General features: G+C 36.6%; 1 protein-coding gene across 4 annotated transcripts in view; it reads left to right on the top strand.

Moving 5' to 3' along the window:
* Positions 1–18,256, top strand: part of ARAP2 (ArfGAP with RhoGAP domain, ankyrin repeat and PH domain 2) — a 123,096-nt gene that overhangs the window by 95,071 nt on the left and 9,769 nt on the right. For 3 of the 4 annotated variants that reach the window (XM_038135019.1, XM_038135018.1, XM_038135020.1), the window contains exons 28-32: positions 4,766–4,905; positions 9,415–9,497; positions 10,871–10,906; positions 11,372–11,435; positions 16,088–16,219. In XM_038135019.1, the coding sequence (XP_037990947.1) occupies positions 4,766–4,905; positions 9,415–9,497; positions 10,871–10,906; positions 11,372–11,435; positions 16,088–16,219 (455 nt within the window). Of the gene's footprint in view, positions 1–4,765; positions 4,906–9,414; positions 9,498–10,870; positions 10,907–11,371; positions 11,436–16,087; positions 16,220–18,256 lie in introns of those variants that run through there. The other variant, XM_038135021.1, reaches the window with a different exon arrangement.

Genomic DNA, 18,256 nt, shown 5'->3' with positions numbered 1-18,256 from the left:
CTTCGCCATCTTTATTGCCCTCCTTTGGACATTCCCTAATAGCTTTATAGCCTTCTTATATTGTGGTGCCCAAAACTGCCCCCAGCACTCAAGGTGAGGCCGCCCCAGTGCAGAGCAGAGCAGGACAATTCCCTCCCTTGCCTGATGCACCGCAGGATAGGGTTGGCCCACCTGGCTGCTGACTCGCATTCAACTTTCTGTTGACCAGGACCCCCAGGTCCCTTTCCGTAGCGCTGCTTTCCAACATCTCATTCCCCAGTCTTTCCAGAGGCATCCAGGGTTGCCCCATACCAGGTGACATACTCATATGAATGACATACTCAAGCAACTGAATAATTGGGAGGGTCTGTGGCCTTTAAAAGGGAGCTGACACTTGAAATACAGATCAAGTATATAGTGAAAATAAACAGTTTACACATTGCCCCAGTCTATTTTTTTTCCACATAATACCTGGCTTTAAGTCTCCTGTGTAATATGTATTATCTGCTTTGTGAGAAGTGGAATTTTGGGAGTTCAAAAATTGTATCCTGTTTTCAAGCAGTTGAAATCCTGTGTGCTATCACTGTATAATGTGTGATGGTAACAGATGATACCTGGTTTAATCTTCATCTTATTTTATCTAATGACTCATTCAAATATATCTATATTTTCCTCTCTTTCTCGTATATGGAAAAGTTAATCTTTCCATTCTATACATCTCGTCTTGATTTCAAGAAGTAAAATTTATGCTATTGTGCTTGTTCTGAAAGTAATGGCCTTCTTCCACCATGCTTTATTCTTGTAAAAGTGTATTTCACAAATGTGAACGAACAAGTGTGCTGTTCATGACTTTGATGGTTGGGTTTCACTGTCAATAAATGTGTGATAGCAGATCATGAATGGAGAGAAATGGCCTACTTCATTAAAAGCTTGATATATGAACTCCCATCACCTCACTAGGTATGTGTTGAGATCAGAAGAGGGAATGGGTCATAAGGATTGTGTGAATCACTGCTCTAAGAAACACATAAAGATTAGGCTAGTGTCAGTTTATAAAATGTAGTAAAGGAGAGATCTGCTGCTATTTGCACTCCTTCCTGTCTCCTAGGTTTTGCATCCATTTGTTTCCCCAAGCTTATTACAATAATTCTTTGCATCAGTTCCATTCAGCTTGATGTTACTGTAGACACGCTGTCTTTTGACTGTTTACATTTATTGATTTTTTAAATGTTTGTTTTAAAATAATTAATACCTTAACAAATAAATTACATTGGTTTTCTCAGTGGTTTGAAAAGGAAAATTTCTGCCTTTCAACAGTTACAGTGTTAATGTCTGGAAACTCCACATGGCAGAGTAATCTTGTGAATCCATCACTACATTGTGTCAGAATGAGAAAATATACAGAATGAAGTTATTGGGGAAAAGATGTTCCCAGTGTTTAGGGTACAAGGCACTTATAGGTATGGTGGGGCTCTCCATCTCAAAGAGCACAAGAAATAACTGCTAGCTTGAAGGAAGTAGGGGAGACCTCAATCTTTTCTGTCTGTTACACTCTATATGTGGATAACTCCGTGTCACTGAATAATAGAGCTGGGGCCAGATGTCCAACCACTATGATTTGATGTTTTTTAAGAGTCGATTCAGCCCATACAAATGGGCAACTGGGTGGATGGATGTCCTCCTACTTTGCAGTAAAATTAATAGGACCATGATCTTTTAATGTTTATAATTTAATTCCATGAGTATCCCTTGCTTCTCTGTTTTATGAAATAATCTTAAAGACTAATTATTATATTCCAGACTTTTTTTTCTGTTAATATTACTTGAGAGATTTTCATTCTCAGCACTTTTCTCCTTTTTCTTCCCGAGTCTATAATGTTGTTTGAAATAATGTTGGTTCAATAGTGAGCATAAGGAACAGCTCTTTCAGTCTCATTTCTTTTTGGCAATTTATCACAGTCTTCTCTGTCAGTGCAACTTTTCCCATGTTCCTTATGTTCGACTTTGATACTTATTCTCATCTTGTCCATTTTAAACTATTTTCTCACATTCTGCAACTGAGATGAGCTCAGTTGTTCAGAGCAGGGTGCTGATAACACCAAGGTTGTGGGTTTGACCCCTTTGTAGGGCATTCACCCAAGAGCTGGATTTTATGATCCTCGTGGGTCCCTACCAACTCAAACTATTCCATGATTCTATGATCCAGACCTTACACTGAGGTCTAGATTTATGTTTTCTCTTGTACAGAAACCAACTTTCCCTTCCAAGGAAAAAATAGTTAGTTTATTTGTATTGATACGTTCCAGCAAGTTTGTGGTGAATTTTCTATTTTATTACAGTTTTTAGTTGCCTGTTCCTGACAATTAATTCCACAGCTTTTCATGCTTGTTGTAGGAGCACTTTTTCCAGTGCTACTCAGTAGGGCAAGATTTGCACTGTATTTTTATATAAGAGGTACTCAGGACAGCTTAATTCTATTTCAAGACCCATTTTCTTCTTCTTATCTAAAAATTTCTCATATTAAAGCTTTATTTATTTGAAAACCAGATATTATTTAGTTGTTAAATTTACTATAAATTCTGTGTATATAGGTCCTTGAAATTTTTCTAGTACAGTGTTGCATAATTTGAGTGGTAAGTATTGATTTCTGAGAACAGGGACTATTATTCAGAGATATTCTTTGAAATGCAACTGCCTAACCATACATGGATCGATCCTCCATGGATTAAGCGTACCTGCTTCCTAGTTGCAAAGTTCTAGCAATTTTAGCATGTTTTGTAAAGTTTGTGTCTGAAAAATACATTCTGATTAGGACACATTCCTCTTGTCTTAGGTTTATTTAATAAAATGCTGGCTTCTAAAGTATATGGAATATTTAGAGAATTATTTTTTTCGTCCTTCAGGCTATTCTAATATCTTTGTAAGTATCAAGTGTTTGACAGATTTGCTGCCATAGGAGTGCTGTGAAGTTCAGAATGAGTTTTTGTCATGTTGCAAGCTGTGTGAAGAAATGTAAAATCTTCCAGCTTGGTAAAGATGTGGAAGTATCCTGCTACTCTCATTAAGTACTCTGCTACTCTCATTTTGTATAGTTTAAAAAAAAAAGAAAAAAAAAAGAAAAAAGTGGTTATGATTGTGTGCATAAGGATTCATATTCTATTCGGAACATGAAATAAATATTCTTATTGGCAAAGAGAGAATCAGGTTTTTAACATATATTTGCACTTATAACTCAGGACTTCTAACTAATTTCTGATTTTAATTGTTGAAATGTATTGATTTTGGATTTAGATTCTTATTTTTTAAAATTTTGTCATGTACTGCTTCTTAATAATCAAGTTTTGATGTCAGATGCTCAAAATCTAAGTGGAATTTTAATGAAAAAAGCTAATTGAGTACTTGGGTAAGAATAAGATTTTCAATACACATTACACCCCTTTAACATCTCAGTTTTATTTCTTATCCTGAAAGTAGTATAGTACGAAAGCTAGTGGTATCATTCTGTGACTCCTAAACAAGTTGGTTCAGTATTTCCTAAATAAATGAATGAACTTACAGGAGGTACCTACACTTAGCTAAAAATAATAGGTGGTGAAAGCCAATATATGGCATAAGTAGTAGGCTTGTAGTGTTTGGAGGTAATTATTCGCCCTGTTAATCTGGCTCCCTCTTCAAGGTGAAATGATATTGAGTAGAACGGAAGAGAAGGCTACATCTGCCTACATGTTCTCTTCTCATGTCTGCAGTCTGCTTCCAGCACTATTTACCTCAGGGAAAAAAGAATACTTCAGAATTCTGCTGAATTCTGTGTTCTGTCATAAAGACAGTAGGAATTACTGTCTTTTCCTTTGTTTTTCCTCACATTAACTATTAAAGTGCCATTTTAGTTTGAGTTTCACTTTATGGGGATGAGTCATAGCAGGATGGCAATGACTGTAATTATTGTCCAGAAATTTTTGGTGGGGAAAGATACTTACGAAGTAGTGGAAAAATATACGGATATGGAGCAGAATAGGAAACCTGAAAATACCTAGAAGTGGTGGTGCAGTAGTTTGTATGTACTAGTAATACTTCTTTGCATTATTTTATTTAGGATTTTAAATTGCTGAGAATGCACTGAAAAATCTGGTTTTTAACACTGAAAGCCTTTGATAGCTCTGGTACTTTTCTTTTTAAAGAAAAAATTTCTCAGTGCAAAGTTAAATGCTTTATAAAGCTGACTGCAAAGTTACAGTTTGGGTTTATGTGGGAGGTGGTATTTTGTTTGAGTTTTTTATTAATTTTGCCAAATATATGCAATTTTGTGTGGACTTTAACATAAACAAAAAAATCCAGACAGACTCATGACAAAATCTGATCTTGATTGAAATGTTTTGCCTCTCAGGCACAGAGACTAAAAGTATCCATGTCATACTCTTGGTTTTAATTACAGGTTATATGCTGAAAACATTATTTGAATTAAAGTTTTTTGGTAGATTCTTTGCATGTTATCATACAAGTGAAACAGAGAAGACTTTTTTTCCCACCAGTAATTAAAATAATAATGGCGTGTATATTTAAGAATGCCTTCCTTATGAATTTAGACTAAATGAATATGCAATATTGAAATATAATATATAGTGTACATATAAGTGTGTGTATTTATATAATTAATATAATTATAAGCATAATACCAGATCAATTTTACCAGTGTAATTTGAGTTTTTTGATATGCAGTAATACTTAAAAACTAGGAGCTTCCACTGCTGTAAAATCTTCCAACAAAATGCTTTTTTTTTCTTGGTAGAGAAAAATGAGAAAGGTAGCGTGAAAGCAGGCAATCTGAAGTACAAGGAAGAGCCATCAAAACTACTGTCTGGAAACAAATTTCAAGACCGTTACTTTGTGTTGCGGGAGGGAAACTTGCTTCTGTATAAGGATATGAAGGTACAGCAGACAAACTCTCCAATAAAATTTGCGTTAAGCTTTCTTTTTGTTTGAAAAACTAAAGATCAACAAGCAGATCAACATTTCTCATATGAAATGGCAACTTCTAGTATCTGGGGTTGACATCTGTGATTTTTGACTTGTTTCACAGGTGTCTTAGTGCAAGGAGTTTGTGTGGGCTTGTAATTTAGCTATTGTAGTTATGCATTACTCTAAGCTTTAAAAATTAAAAATAGAACAATGTTTGTCAGCTTTGTGCTGCCCTTAAATTATTTGAAAACCTACTGTAGAAAGCTGCAGCAGAAGTAATATGGAACTTAAAGGAGTGCATGCCATTTTTTACTTGGTATTTCACACAAAGCCCTTAAAAATTCAAACAACACGGTTCTTATACATACATGTCTCATGATAGAAGAGATTATAGGAAACAATAACTCTCAATACGCTAGGAAAATATTTCCCTGCTTCCTAACAACATTTTTCAGATGTATTCTCAGTCCTCTAAAAACTAGTATGGATAATTAAGTTACGTATACCTCAGAATTCCACAGAAGTGAATTCAGTCATGATTAATAGCAGGAAGGGTTCAGTTTTAAATATTTCATGGGAGTTCTCTTAAAACAGTGGGTTTGAGTGTATGCAGTTTGTATTTAAGTGTAAAGCCAAATAATAAAGAGCTATGTTTTAGTTCCAATTAGTTCTGGTTTAAAAAAAAATCAAAGTTGCAAGTGCTTTTATTTTTGCTGACTGCTGTTTTTTTCCCATCCAAAAAATACAGACATGTATTGCTGACCTTTCTAAAGTACTTCTTTAAAGACATATCCTTTGCTCACGTAAGCTAATGCTCTGTGTCTTCTTGTCAAGCTGTGGATACAGTCTTAATTAGAATGACCCCAGAATGTCACAAATAGTGTCTTACAATTAAGTGCTAAAACTCAAATTGGCACATATGTGAGAATAAATTAATATGCCCATAAAACCTTAATTAGTATCTTGGAAAGAATTTATGACAGGATTGTTTTACCACTTTACAATCTCTTCTTTTAAGCCAATCTAATTTATAAAATAATTGAATTCCCCAACTCAGGAGGTACTTTGAACACTTATTTTTAAATTACTTTATTTTTTGTTAAATGCAAATGGCAATACCATTCTGATCAAATAGTATATGAGTTTGTTTTACATTTTTTGAGAGATACTAATCTACCATGAATAATCTTGGTTTAATTTTAGTCATATTTAGGAATGAATAGTAGGAAAGCTTGACATTGCAGATGGAAAATTGTAGTTAATAAGGCCACATGTACTAATTAATTTATAAATTCTCATTAATAGCAAATTAAATTTGTATGTGCAGGTGGAGATGCATTCTGTTCAGTGTTTCTCTTGTTCAAGAGCAATTATCAAAAACATTGAAAGTTTCCATGAATACTGTATGGTAGATTACTATATTGTGCTAATTGACTGAAACAATTTACCCCTTTAATGTTCTGTTGCTAAGAGATAAGCTCACAGACAAAGAAATTACTCCCTTAAGGGGCATCATTGTGAGAAGTATGCAGTTGTTTAACTTAATAATATGTTCTGCAGGGGTATTTTTTCATACTGGCAGTACCCTTCTTTTGAGTGGGAAGTTACACAAGAATACCAACAATAAAACTGTTGTGTGTTTTGTTGTTTTCTTAAGTTCTCTTAAGTGCCTTTTTTCCCTCACTGGGGCGTTAGAAAATGAAAGATGCAGAATGGGAAATGGAGACTCCAGGGACAGTAAACACTAGGGAGTAGCTTTGTGTACTGGGATTATAAGATTTGTTGTTTGGTGCAGTTTTTTCTACATTGAAAGCTAAAACACTTGACCTAAAAGTACTAAAGAAATACTTTTGTGTTGTGTTAAGTAGTAGTTTTTCTCTGTAATAGTGTGTATCTATTGTTTCCTTTTAGCACTTCATCTTCCAGTAGCATTCAGTTCTCACACCTGTGGGTCTATGTCTTCTGTAGATTGACTAAAGGTAGTTTGTTCAAGAAGGTGCAAGCAAGGAACCTCAGGAGATCCTTGTCCAGCTTCCTGTGCACAGCACGGATAGCAGCTGAGGTCAGGACATGTTGTGCATGGCTTCAATCAGTTAAAGTCTTTGAAAAACCCTGAGGACAGATAGCACAACCTTTGTTGCATTGCCTGACTGTCCATATGGGGGAAAGTTTATCTGTCCTTAGATGTAGTTTTCTCACAATACAAAAAGCCTCACTGGATCTGCTTCAAAATTTCCCTGTAGGCACTGGGAGGCTGTTTTTAGTTCAGCCTATCCTCCAGGGCAAGTGCTCCAGCCCGTAGATGCCCTGGTGGGCTCCTGCTGAACCCTCTCCAGATTACTGACTCTCTTTTTTGTCTCAAGGATCCAAAAGATGCAGTCACATGAGTAATAAGGAGAGGGGGAGAATCACTCTCCTCCACCTACTCACTGTGCTTCTGCTAGCTCAGGAAAGCGAGACCACCTTAGCTGTTAGGATACTCTGCTGGTTTATGCCCAGCTTGGCACCTACCAGCATGCTCGGGTCCCTATCAGCAGAACTGCCTCCCACTCTCTGTAATTCAAAGAGTTTTTCCTTCACCTGTGCAAGAGTTTGTATATAACATTGTTAAATGTAATGAGATTCCTGTTGTTCCATTTCTTTGTCCTGTATAGGTTCCTCTGAAAGTCCCAATACTGGTGTTCTCCAGAAACCAGGGGGATTCTTTCTGTCTCACTGGGCTGCCCTTCCTGAAGATATAAGGAGGAACAAAGCCCTGCCCTCCCCATCCCCTGTCCCATAAAAGTCAGGATATGTTATCCAGAGACTTCTGTGGGTTGTTCGAAGACATAATTTGCTTTTTTTTTCATCCTGATTTAGTGGCCCCAGTGGCCTAATGGATGAAGCACTGTCTAAACCAGGGATTGTGGGTTTGAGTCAGTCAGCACAGGTTCACCATGGGCAAGTCCTGCCTGACCAACTTAGTGGCCTTCTATGGTAAATTGCCTATGTCAGTGGACAAGGAAATAGTTGCAGGTGCCATTTATCTGAAATTCCGTAAAGCCTTTGACACTGTCCCTCACAATATTCTTCTCTCTAAATTGGAGAGGGATGGAATTGGTGGAGTGGACTGTTAGACAGATAAGAACATGCTTGGATGGTCACATCCAGTGGGTAGTGATCAATGGCTCAGAGTCCTGATGGACATCAGTGACGTGGTGTCGGTCAGAGGTCTTTGCTGGGATTAGTGCTACTTAACATATTCTTTAGTGACACAGAAAGGGGGATTGAGTACATCTGCAGCAGATGACACCAAGCTTGGGGATATGGTTGATACACCTGGGGGACAGGATTCCATCCAGAAGGCCCTGGACAAGCATGAAAAGTAAGCCCATGGGAATCTCAGCAGGTTTAACATGATCAAGTGCAAGGTGTTGCACCTTGTTTGGATCATCTCATGATATCAGCCCAATCTGGGGGATGAACAGATCCAGACCAGCCCTGCCAAGGAGGATTTGGTGATGCTGGTGGGTGAGAGGCTGGACATGACCCAGCCATAGCACTCACAGCCCAGAGAGCCAAACGTGTCCTGTGCTGTGTCCTGAGCAGCGTGGGCAGCAGGGCAGGGAGGGGATTCTGTCCCTCTGCTCTGCTCTGGTGAAACCCCACCTGCAGAGCTGCAGCCAGCTCTGGGGGCCCAGCACAGGAAGGACCTGTTAGAGTGAGCCCAAGGGAGGCTACTAGGTCGATTAGAGGGGTGGAGCACCTTGTCTGTTAAGGCTGAGAGAACTTGTTCAGCCTGGAAAAGAGACCTACTTGTGCCCTTCTTGTACCTGAAAGGAGCCTAGAAGAAAGATGGAAACGGATGTTTTAGGAGAGTGTAATGCAGCAGAACAGCAGGAATGCCTTCGAGCTGAGAGTAGGTTTAGATTGAGTATTAGGAAAAATTCTTTGCTATGAGGGTGGCAAGGCATTGGAACAGGTTACCCAGAAAAGCTGGGGATGCCCTATCACTGGAAGTGTTCAAGATCAAGCTAGATATGGCTCAGAGCAACCTGGTCTAGTGAAAGATCTTCCTGTTCACGGGAGGGGGTTTGGAACTAGATAGTCTTTAAAGTCCCTTCCAACCCAACCCATTTTCTGATCTGAAGAAAATTTTCACCATTCCATAGAAGAGGTTGTTTTACAGAGAGCAGTCCCATTTCCCATCTTCCTGTCTATTGAAGAGTTTGTGTTCATATATACCACCACATCTTCATTATTCTGATTGTGTTACAGTTTTGTGATTTTATGTGAACCTTGAGTTCTTAATCAGTCTGCTTCCAGTAATAGTTACTGGTACATTTTGTTAATGGCAAAGAAAGAGGTAAAATATTTTATTGATTTGCTAGAAAAGAAGGGTGCACTCCATAAAAGAAACTGAACTGTAAAATCAGTCATGTGGCATTTTCTCTTTGGCACATTCCTGATACAATAATTAGAATCTTACTTTATTTGCAGGCTAGCAAACCTGAAAAAGTGTTGCCAGTCAGTTCTCTGAAGCTTTATCTTGGAGTGAAAAAGAAAATGAAGCCGCCAACAAAGTAAGAATAGAAAAGAAAATAAACACTGTGTAAAAAGTATTGTTGTACCATCAATAAAGGGTAGCATAGAACATTGTGGAACAAGGAAAAGTCAAAAGCCTATAGCAGTATGCTGAATTAAATTATCCCCTGTAATATTATTTGTTCTATTCCTATGTTTGTTTTCATGTTCCATGTTAACTAATCTGTGCTAGTAAATTACTTTATTGATTGGCTCTTCGTAATCTAAAGTGCATTTGTTATCTCTTGTGGATATGGTCGCTCCTGGCTCACTTAGTTTTGTGGTATATGTCCTGCATGTCATTGGTGGACACACTTTCCTTGCACCAAGTGAAAAGAGAGAAGAGAAGAGAAAGCCAGCTAGTCATGGCCCTTACTGGCAGTTCCTGTTGTTCAGCAGAGGATTTTCCTTTTTCAGGATCTTTGTTATTTTGATGTTTCTGCTAGCTGAAGACGACAGTGGCCTTTACAAACATCAGTGACTATCTCTCAGGAAAAGAGCATTGGAAAATGACACCTGTTTTTCTCAGATGTTTCCAGTTCTTGTTCAGTCAAAGCTTTGAGATACTGAGACAATGCTGGTAGGATCTTATCCCAGAGGGAGTCTAGCTGTAGCCTGGCTGTAGCCTTTAAACAGATCTGTTTGAACTTTTCCTTTACAGTTGGCAAACCAAAACACCCCAAAAAGGTCTGTGAATTTCAAAGCTTTGCCATGTTAAAGAAAACATTGGGTTTTTTTTTTTAATTCAAGTGCAGAATGAGTAGGAGATTAGTCCAAAATAGGAGTAAAAAGATTATGTAAATGTATCTTCGCAGGTTTTTTTTTTACCTTGAGGTTTATTTTTAGTCTACTTTTAAAAGAAGAGTTTACCAGGTCTCTTCTGGATCTCTAGAAGTGTCTGTTTCACCTCAGAGGCTTCATTGTGCACCCACTCCCTTTTTATTTTCCTAGTAATTATTAAATCCTTATAAAATCATGTGATTCTTTTTGTTTATAGTACAAGCATAACTCTTTTCTCTCAGTGACTTCCACACTGGAGTGGACTTTTTACCAGACAGTTTTATTTCCAGGTTCTTTTAGAAAACACAGCCACAGCAAAAATGTGGCAACTAGTCAGCTGTCATCTGCAGTGCTTTGCTATAACCCTTTGTCTTAAACAAAAAGTTCATTAACTATGAATCAATTGTAGAAAATTAGCAAAATCCATCCTCAAACCCACAACTTTATTCTGGATTTGCAGTACACATTTAGACTTTTCAAAAAAAGTTTCTTTTTCAAATTAAAAGGGCTATATAAGGGTAATCAATCTCTGCTGCTTGAGGAATATGTCCCTGTTTATGGAACTAATTTTTGAAAATCTTCTTTCTTTCAGCTGGGGACTTGCAGTATTTTCTGAAAAACAACAGTGGTAGGTAAACACGAAATGCATGCTTAGTTTAACTTCACTGTCTAATATTGGTTGAAATACTCAATTGCAAAATAAGAGTGTTTGAAAACTAATGGGCATTATTTTGCTTTCATGTCAAATTTTATTTTTTTTTTTTAAGTAAAGAAACTCTATTAGTTTATATGTTTGGTTCATGTTTTGGATTTAGGTGTCTTGCTTCCTTCTGTGACCAGAGAGCAAACAATAGTTATTAAGTTAGAATGATAGATTTTAAAATGAAACACAGGCATTGTCTTCAAAGTAGGTAAAGTGATAATTTCAAGTATTTATATATGCCTATTTTTTCTGGGAGTGTTAATAATAAATATAGATATCATGAATGAATTTAAGTACTATTTGATGTAGTTTAGAAGTCTATTCTTTAATATGTTTAACTGTAACTGGCATCTCCATTGTTTTTAATATTAATTATGTATTGTGTTCTAGGTATATATGTTGTGATGGACAAGATGTGCAGTGGGAGTGGATGATCAGCATTTTTATGGCACAGGTACTAATCTGATCAGAAAATGTAACTTGTTCTGCTGTTACAAAAATCCCACTAAATATGTATGTGTTATATATAAAGTTCAGTGCATAAGTTTATAGACTACTTCAGGCAATAAAAATGCCAAAAATGTGTCTTAGTCTGTGAAGACTATGAGCACTCTGGGAGTGAGTAAGAACATTAGATTCTGGCATCATCTCTCCATCCCACCCCACTGTGTTGTAGAGAAGCTTGGTAAAGAAGGGCAATTATTTCCTTTCCAGAAAGCTCTTGTGGGTTAAATTTTGGCCATTGACCTAAAGGGTGTGTCAGTGTGCCACAATACTCGAGTGCTCACTAGTTTGGATGCTGCTAAAGTAGTCATGAAAGAAGGGTGTAATTTTTAAAAGCATAGTGGTGTGAACTAGCCCAGTTGAAGAGCTGTGCCAATATGGCTTTATTTCTCTGGTATCCAGGTTTGTTCGTTAACACTGGCAATTCATTGTATTGGTAGGCTTTATCCTAAATTAAGTACTCTTCTACTTGTTACAAGATAGTAAGGAGGGTATATGTTTGAGTGGCATACAACACATCCTTGGAAATGGAGTTTAATGTTTGCATTGGAGAAGTGGAAGTAAGCAAGATGGGAAGAATTTAGCCTAACAGAAGACTGGAATGCAGTTTAAGGTTTTTACAAGATTTTGTGTCTGTGTCAGATTTTTCTTTTTCCCGTGATGTTTAAGGAGCTTTGCAGGATATCACTGTGAATAAACATTGCTAGATTTATGATTACCTGGGAGCTTTGTATTGCATAAAGTAGGCTGAGCACAAGACTGTTGAAATACAGATTTGGCGACTTTCTAAAACAGAGTCTGACTTTCATAAGATAGTAGTGCTAGAAGTATAATGCATGCCTTGAAAGTAAGACTTCCAAATTCTTGTCTTATTCAGCTCCCTTAACTGAAATGACAATTGTTGTTTCTATGGAAACAGCTGGCACACATCTCATGGGCATAACATGAGCAGTGTCACAGCAAATAGGCTCAGAGGTTATTGATATAGGAAACTTAGAAGTAACTCATTCAAGGTTGGTAACTGTTGAAGTCCTTTTGACATAAAATGACAATGAAGGACAGTCTTACAATTCTGCTCAGGCAGATGTACAATGTTCCTTTGACAAAATAGATAAAAAAAAACCTGGGAGCCATTGCTCAATGTCCAGCATAAATTTTCCTAACACGCACACACACAAAAAAAATAATTTCATGTATATTAAAAAAAAATTTGCTATGAATTCACATTGTTAATTTTAAAACTTTATTCCAATGAATGAAAAGTGCAATGAATTAGCAGTACTACATTGAAAGGGTTTTTTGATTTGGCTTGATTTTTTTGTGAAAATTGTTAATTTTTTTTTTTACAAGTGTCTGGACATCAGTAAAGTTGTCACTCTAGAGACTACTTGAGAAATTATGTGCTAGTGATGCAGATTTAGTGTATTTGTCTTATTGCAATCTACTACTTCACTACGGAGAAAATTTCCTTAAGAATGCAATGCCTCATATTGGTTAAGTTTGCTGTAAGATCTCTAAAAAGTCTTGTATTGTACAGCAGCAGATGATTATTACCACATTATCCCATTTCCAAACCAGAAAACTGTAAATGTCAACTGAGATTATTTCTAGTTAGAATTTTCAAGTTGAGACCATCTTTAGGGAAGTCAGCTTGGTTTTTTACTGTATATGTTGTTTCTGTATTTGAACACGTGTTAGAGAGACTGCAGGCAGCACATTTTCTTTGTAAGTGTAATAACTTAGATTGGAAATTGAAAAATACTGTAAAATTGGTTTTGAAGTGTTAAGACATTGACATTTAATGATCTTGTGCAACTAAGAGGGACATAAACTAATATTACTGCGTTCCTCAGTGCTTGAGCCGACTCAACTTTTATTAGTAATTAATATCAGTAAGATAGTAGTACTATTACTGGTTTTTTACTGGTGTCTGATAATGTTTATTATTATTTATTATTTATTATTATGTATATTATTATTATCATATATAATAATTATTATTTATTATTATTATTATATGTATATGTATATTATTAGTGTAAATAGTGCAGAGTATATAAATAGCAAAGTGTAGGTACCGCTGTAATCTAGGTACAAGAGTACTTTGATACAGGCACGCAAGTTAACCCAGAGGTTATTAATCTCCCATTTCAAGCTGGTACATACTAAGTGTTTGAAGTAGGACCAATGTATCTTTCAGTTCTATGCAAAACCATCCTGAAAAGCATGATTCCTGAATTCTATAATAGTTCTGTACAAAATCTCTTAAGAGCATGCATAGCATTCAGTTGGAAGTAATTAATTGGTATGAAGATGGACACAATAGTTTTCTTCCAGTTTCCTTGCCTTTGACCAGCTGGAGGCACATTATACTACCATGAGGTGCAGTTGAGCAGAGGGGTCAAAACTATGAATAAATACATTTTTTATGTGGCCTAATACGTTGCTAGTATTTCTGATATACTTTCTCAGTTCTATTTTAAGAAATGTTACAGGCACAAAAGGGAAATCAGGCTGCTTAGCTGACAGGGATTGTTTCCTTAGGCTTGCTGCGAATTAAGGCAGACAGTTTTCTTCAGAAGCTGATTAAAGTTTCTCCATCACTTTCTGGATTGTGTTTGCTTTTTGTATCTTGATCCACAATAAACTGATTTTAGTTGGCAAGAGCTGCTCTTTCAGATATAATTTCTCATTTCATTGGAAGAAAATGTTCTTAATGGAGAGAATTCTTCACTGGAGAGAGCTCTTGTCACAGACTTTTGCATCACTCTGGTCACAACCATGTGTGAGAATTTTTTACTCCATCAAGATATGAGTCTATAAAATACTTCTTCCAAATTTGGAACTGAGACTTTCAATTTCTAGCCATCATGAGTCAGTAATCACTGATTTTGATGGGTTTTCATGATAATGCTCTTTTTACTTGTAGACCATGTGCAAGTATGATCATAGCTCCACAATTGTTTTTTTAGATACAGTCTTCAAGAGACTTGCTTCATGGATTTGCAGTCCTGGCTTGCCAGTTTCTTTCGAAGTTTTACTGATTTAGCTGTAGCCCCTGCACATTCTCTTTGATTCACAGAATCTCATGTTGATGATTTTTCAGTAAAATAGTCTTGAAATACCTTGTCTTCAAATATGTCTTTCTGGTTTTGATTAGCATTACTTCAGAACTGTGAGCTCATGTGCTCAAATTTGAAATGTTCAGTAAGAAATATATGGTTTTTTACTTCCCTTCTCTTCCCAGTCTTGTTTTCACTCAGAGTGAAACTTCACATTTTTTCCCAAAACTGACCTATTTCAGTCGAGCTTAAGCAGACTACTGTTGAAACCAGATCAGCATATTTGTGGATTGTCTTTTGGATAATACATGTTGTTATCATATCTTGAGCAATTATTTTCTCTAAATTATTAATACAAATTTTCAAAGAATAGCAGAATCAATTCGTTTGGAAAGAACCTTTGAGATCATTGAGTCAAAGCCATGACCTAACACCACCTTGTCAACCAGACCATGGCACTGAGTGACACATGAAGCCTTTTCTTAAACACCTCCAGGAATGGTGACTGGTGACATTCTAAAGTCCAGCACCCTTTTCGGGGAGAAACTCTTCCTAATACCCAACGTAAGCCTCCCCTGCTGCAGTTTAAGACTATTTCCTCTCACCCTGTCGCTGGTTGCCTGGGAGAAGAAGCCCATCCTCACCTGGCTCCAGACTCCTTCCAGGCAACTGTAGAGAGCAGTCAGTTCCCCCTGAGCCTCCTTTTCTCCAGGCTGAGCTCCCTCAGCTGCTCCCCACAAGCCTTGTGCTCCAGACCCTTCCCCAGCTCCATTGCCCTTCTCTGGACATGCTCCAGCCCCTTAATGTCTTTCTGGCAGTCAGGAGCCCAGAACTGGACACAGGATTTGAGGTGTAGCTTCACCAGTGCCAGGTACAAGGGAGCAATCACTGCCCTGGTCCTGCTGGCCACACTATTACTGACACAGGCCAGGATGCCATTGGCCTTCTTGGCCACCTGGGCACACCTTGGCTCATGTTCAGCAGCTGTGGACCAGTAGTCTCAGGTCCTTTTCCACTGGGCTTTTCCAGGCACTCTTCCCCCAGCCTGTAGCACTGCCTGGGGTTGTTGTGGCCCAAGTGTTGTACCCAAGTGTTGCACGTTGGTCTTGACCTTCAACAGAAAACACATTTTGAAACGCTTGCAAATTGAGGTAATTTTATCTTATTTCAGAAACTTTTGTTGAGACTCATGAAAGCATGCTTTTGTGGAATTTTGAAATTGTGAAACAAGTCAATATGTATGTCATGTTTGATGATATTTTCTATATTTGGGGATAATGAGAATAATATTGAGGAAGGAAGGTCTTTGATACATGACAATTATGTAGAGACATTTTGGTTCTTTTCACTCAACATTGTGCAGTACTTATGAAATATTAACATAATTTTAAGCATCATGATGTTTTTCCCTTTCTCCCACAATAGGAGGGCATGGTATTGTGCGGTATATAGCTTTTTCCAAGGGAGTTTTGCATCCCAAAGAATCTTGTGTATTTATGAAATTGTACATGAAAAATAAGGAATCAATTTTTTTCTTCAGCATGCAGATGTATGGCCACCTGTTGGGAAAGCAAGGAAACAATCCATAACTAAAAGTCCAAAGATCAGAGGCTTACCACTAATTCCCATTCATCAGGAGAAGAACACTTGTAAAATCAGAGGGAATACCGAGGTAAATGGGGCTTAAACTTGATATAGAACTTTTAAACACAATGCTGTAATAAGTAGTCCAGTAATAATGAACTCCCTTGAGCTGTATAAATATAGAATGCAGATGCTCCTATTATCAATGCCTCTTCCAATATCTTGTCATTAAAGGAACATTTAGGACAATTTAATGTAAAAAAGCTATTGTAGTCTCAAGTTGCATAACCTCTCTGGCTGTTCAGTAAATCATAATGGACTTTTATTTGTGCTTGGTTGTTTTTTTTTGGTTTTTTTTTTTTTTTTGAGTAGAGATTTCTCATTAGAAGTAAATAAGACTTTTAGCTGGAAATATTATGCACTTTATTACAATATGGGTTTTATTTTTAATAAGATCCTTGAAAACTGTCCTGCATGCATATCTTAAAATATTTTTTCTTCTGTCTAAAATAACTGCATGGTTTTAGTTGTCTACTCTGTGAATATAATGGAGAAGCTCAGATGGAACTAATGTTGAAACATTTGAGTTGTACTATTATTAGTCTCAAAGAAGAATGAGAGGCTTAAGTTACAACTCTTTGAATAGACTGAGCTTTGTTACTACATTATGTGCACTAGTGATGTATCTGAACCTTATCATATTAGCTTGAGATTACTTTCTGGTATCCACATAGAGATACTGATGCCTGTGGGGAGAACTTACTTGCCTTAATTCCAGCTGAGATGAAGCAGTGGAGGCACTGTTCTACTTGGGAACAGTAGTGGTAACTAGCCTGAGTGCAGCAGTGAATAACTGTTGAAACAGCTTGGTCCTTTGACTGCAGCAGTATCATTTTAGCAGCTTGCACATTTTAGAACATTTTGAAAGGAGGGGTTAATATGGGATGTGTTATCACCACTAACAGAGGTGGTGGTTCAGGTACAGAATGGTAAAGTTGGCTATTTCCATAGTAAACCAAAAGAAGGCAGGCATAGTGCTTTATGTTAAAGACAACTCCATCCACTTTTTTTCAGAAAGAATTTCTGCTCTGCCTAACTACAAGAGTATAAAACCATGTGAATATAAGTATTTTGTAATTTGTTTACAAACTTTTGTATTTTGTCTTTTTTAACCTTCTCTCAGAAAGTATTTTTGCAATTTTTAATAAGTTCTTTCTGATGCTTGTATTTTCAAACTTTGATGAAAGTAATCAGGTCTTGTCAGTCAAAAAACTTCATAACCCTTAGGTGTGTCTCTTACCTGTTCTTTATGCAAGTACACTTGAAACCTCTAAGTACATTCTTGGAGATGGCTACAAATTCAAACATTCTAGGATAAAAGTTTTATTGGATTCTGAGCTTCATTATTAAAAATCCTTAATGCCTTACAGAACTGTATGTATCTTTTTTTTCTGGATAATTTGCTTTGTTAGGGAGGACTTTAATGTTTTGTACACTGCAACTTGGAGGAGGACTGCATTTAAACTTAAAATCAGAAATCTTCATTATTTATTCCATGATTAAATCTAGAGAATTTTTATGAAAAAGGTATTTGCACACTTTAGGAAGGTTAACACAATACATAATGAAAAATAAAAACTAATTTTTTTATATGGAAAGCTAAAACTGGAATGAACAGTAAAATAGTGGTAGAAAGTATATCTATGATATGGTTTATTAAGAAGAAATATTATACCCCAGTGGAGTCTGTTAAAAAAAAAGGTACCATTGGGAGACTATGCCTTCAGTCTTTTCCATGAATTTGAGTACTCTTCCAACATGCAAGAATATCTTAGTTTTAAAGCATTAGAAAGTAATACCAGGAACAAACATTTTCTGAAATATGCTGGTTTATGGAAAATGGAAGTCTATTTACAGATCAATGTGTAAACTTGTAGGAGAAATGTCATCAATTTATACAGGCAGGAAAAGAAACTAAAATTTTTCTGAACAGTGAAAAAAATATTATCTTTGTGAGAGAAAGATGATGGGGTGGGGAGAAAAACCGAAATCACTATAAGCTCAAAGATACCCCGAAACTGAGTTTAATATTAATATTTTTTGCTAAAATGTCTATATTGAATGT

The sequence above is a fragment of the Motacilla alba genome, chromosome 4 (genome assembly GCF_015832195.1).
Source record: "Motacilla alba alba isolate MOTALB_02 chromosome 4, Motacilla_alba_V1.0_pri, whole genome shotgun sequence".
Taxonomy (NCBI): Eukaryota; Metazoa; Chordata; class Aves; order Passeriformes; family Motacillidae; genus Motacilla; species Motacilla alba.
Note: the sequence above shows the minus strand (reverse complement) of the source record. Positions and strands in the feature narration are given on the sequence as shown.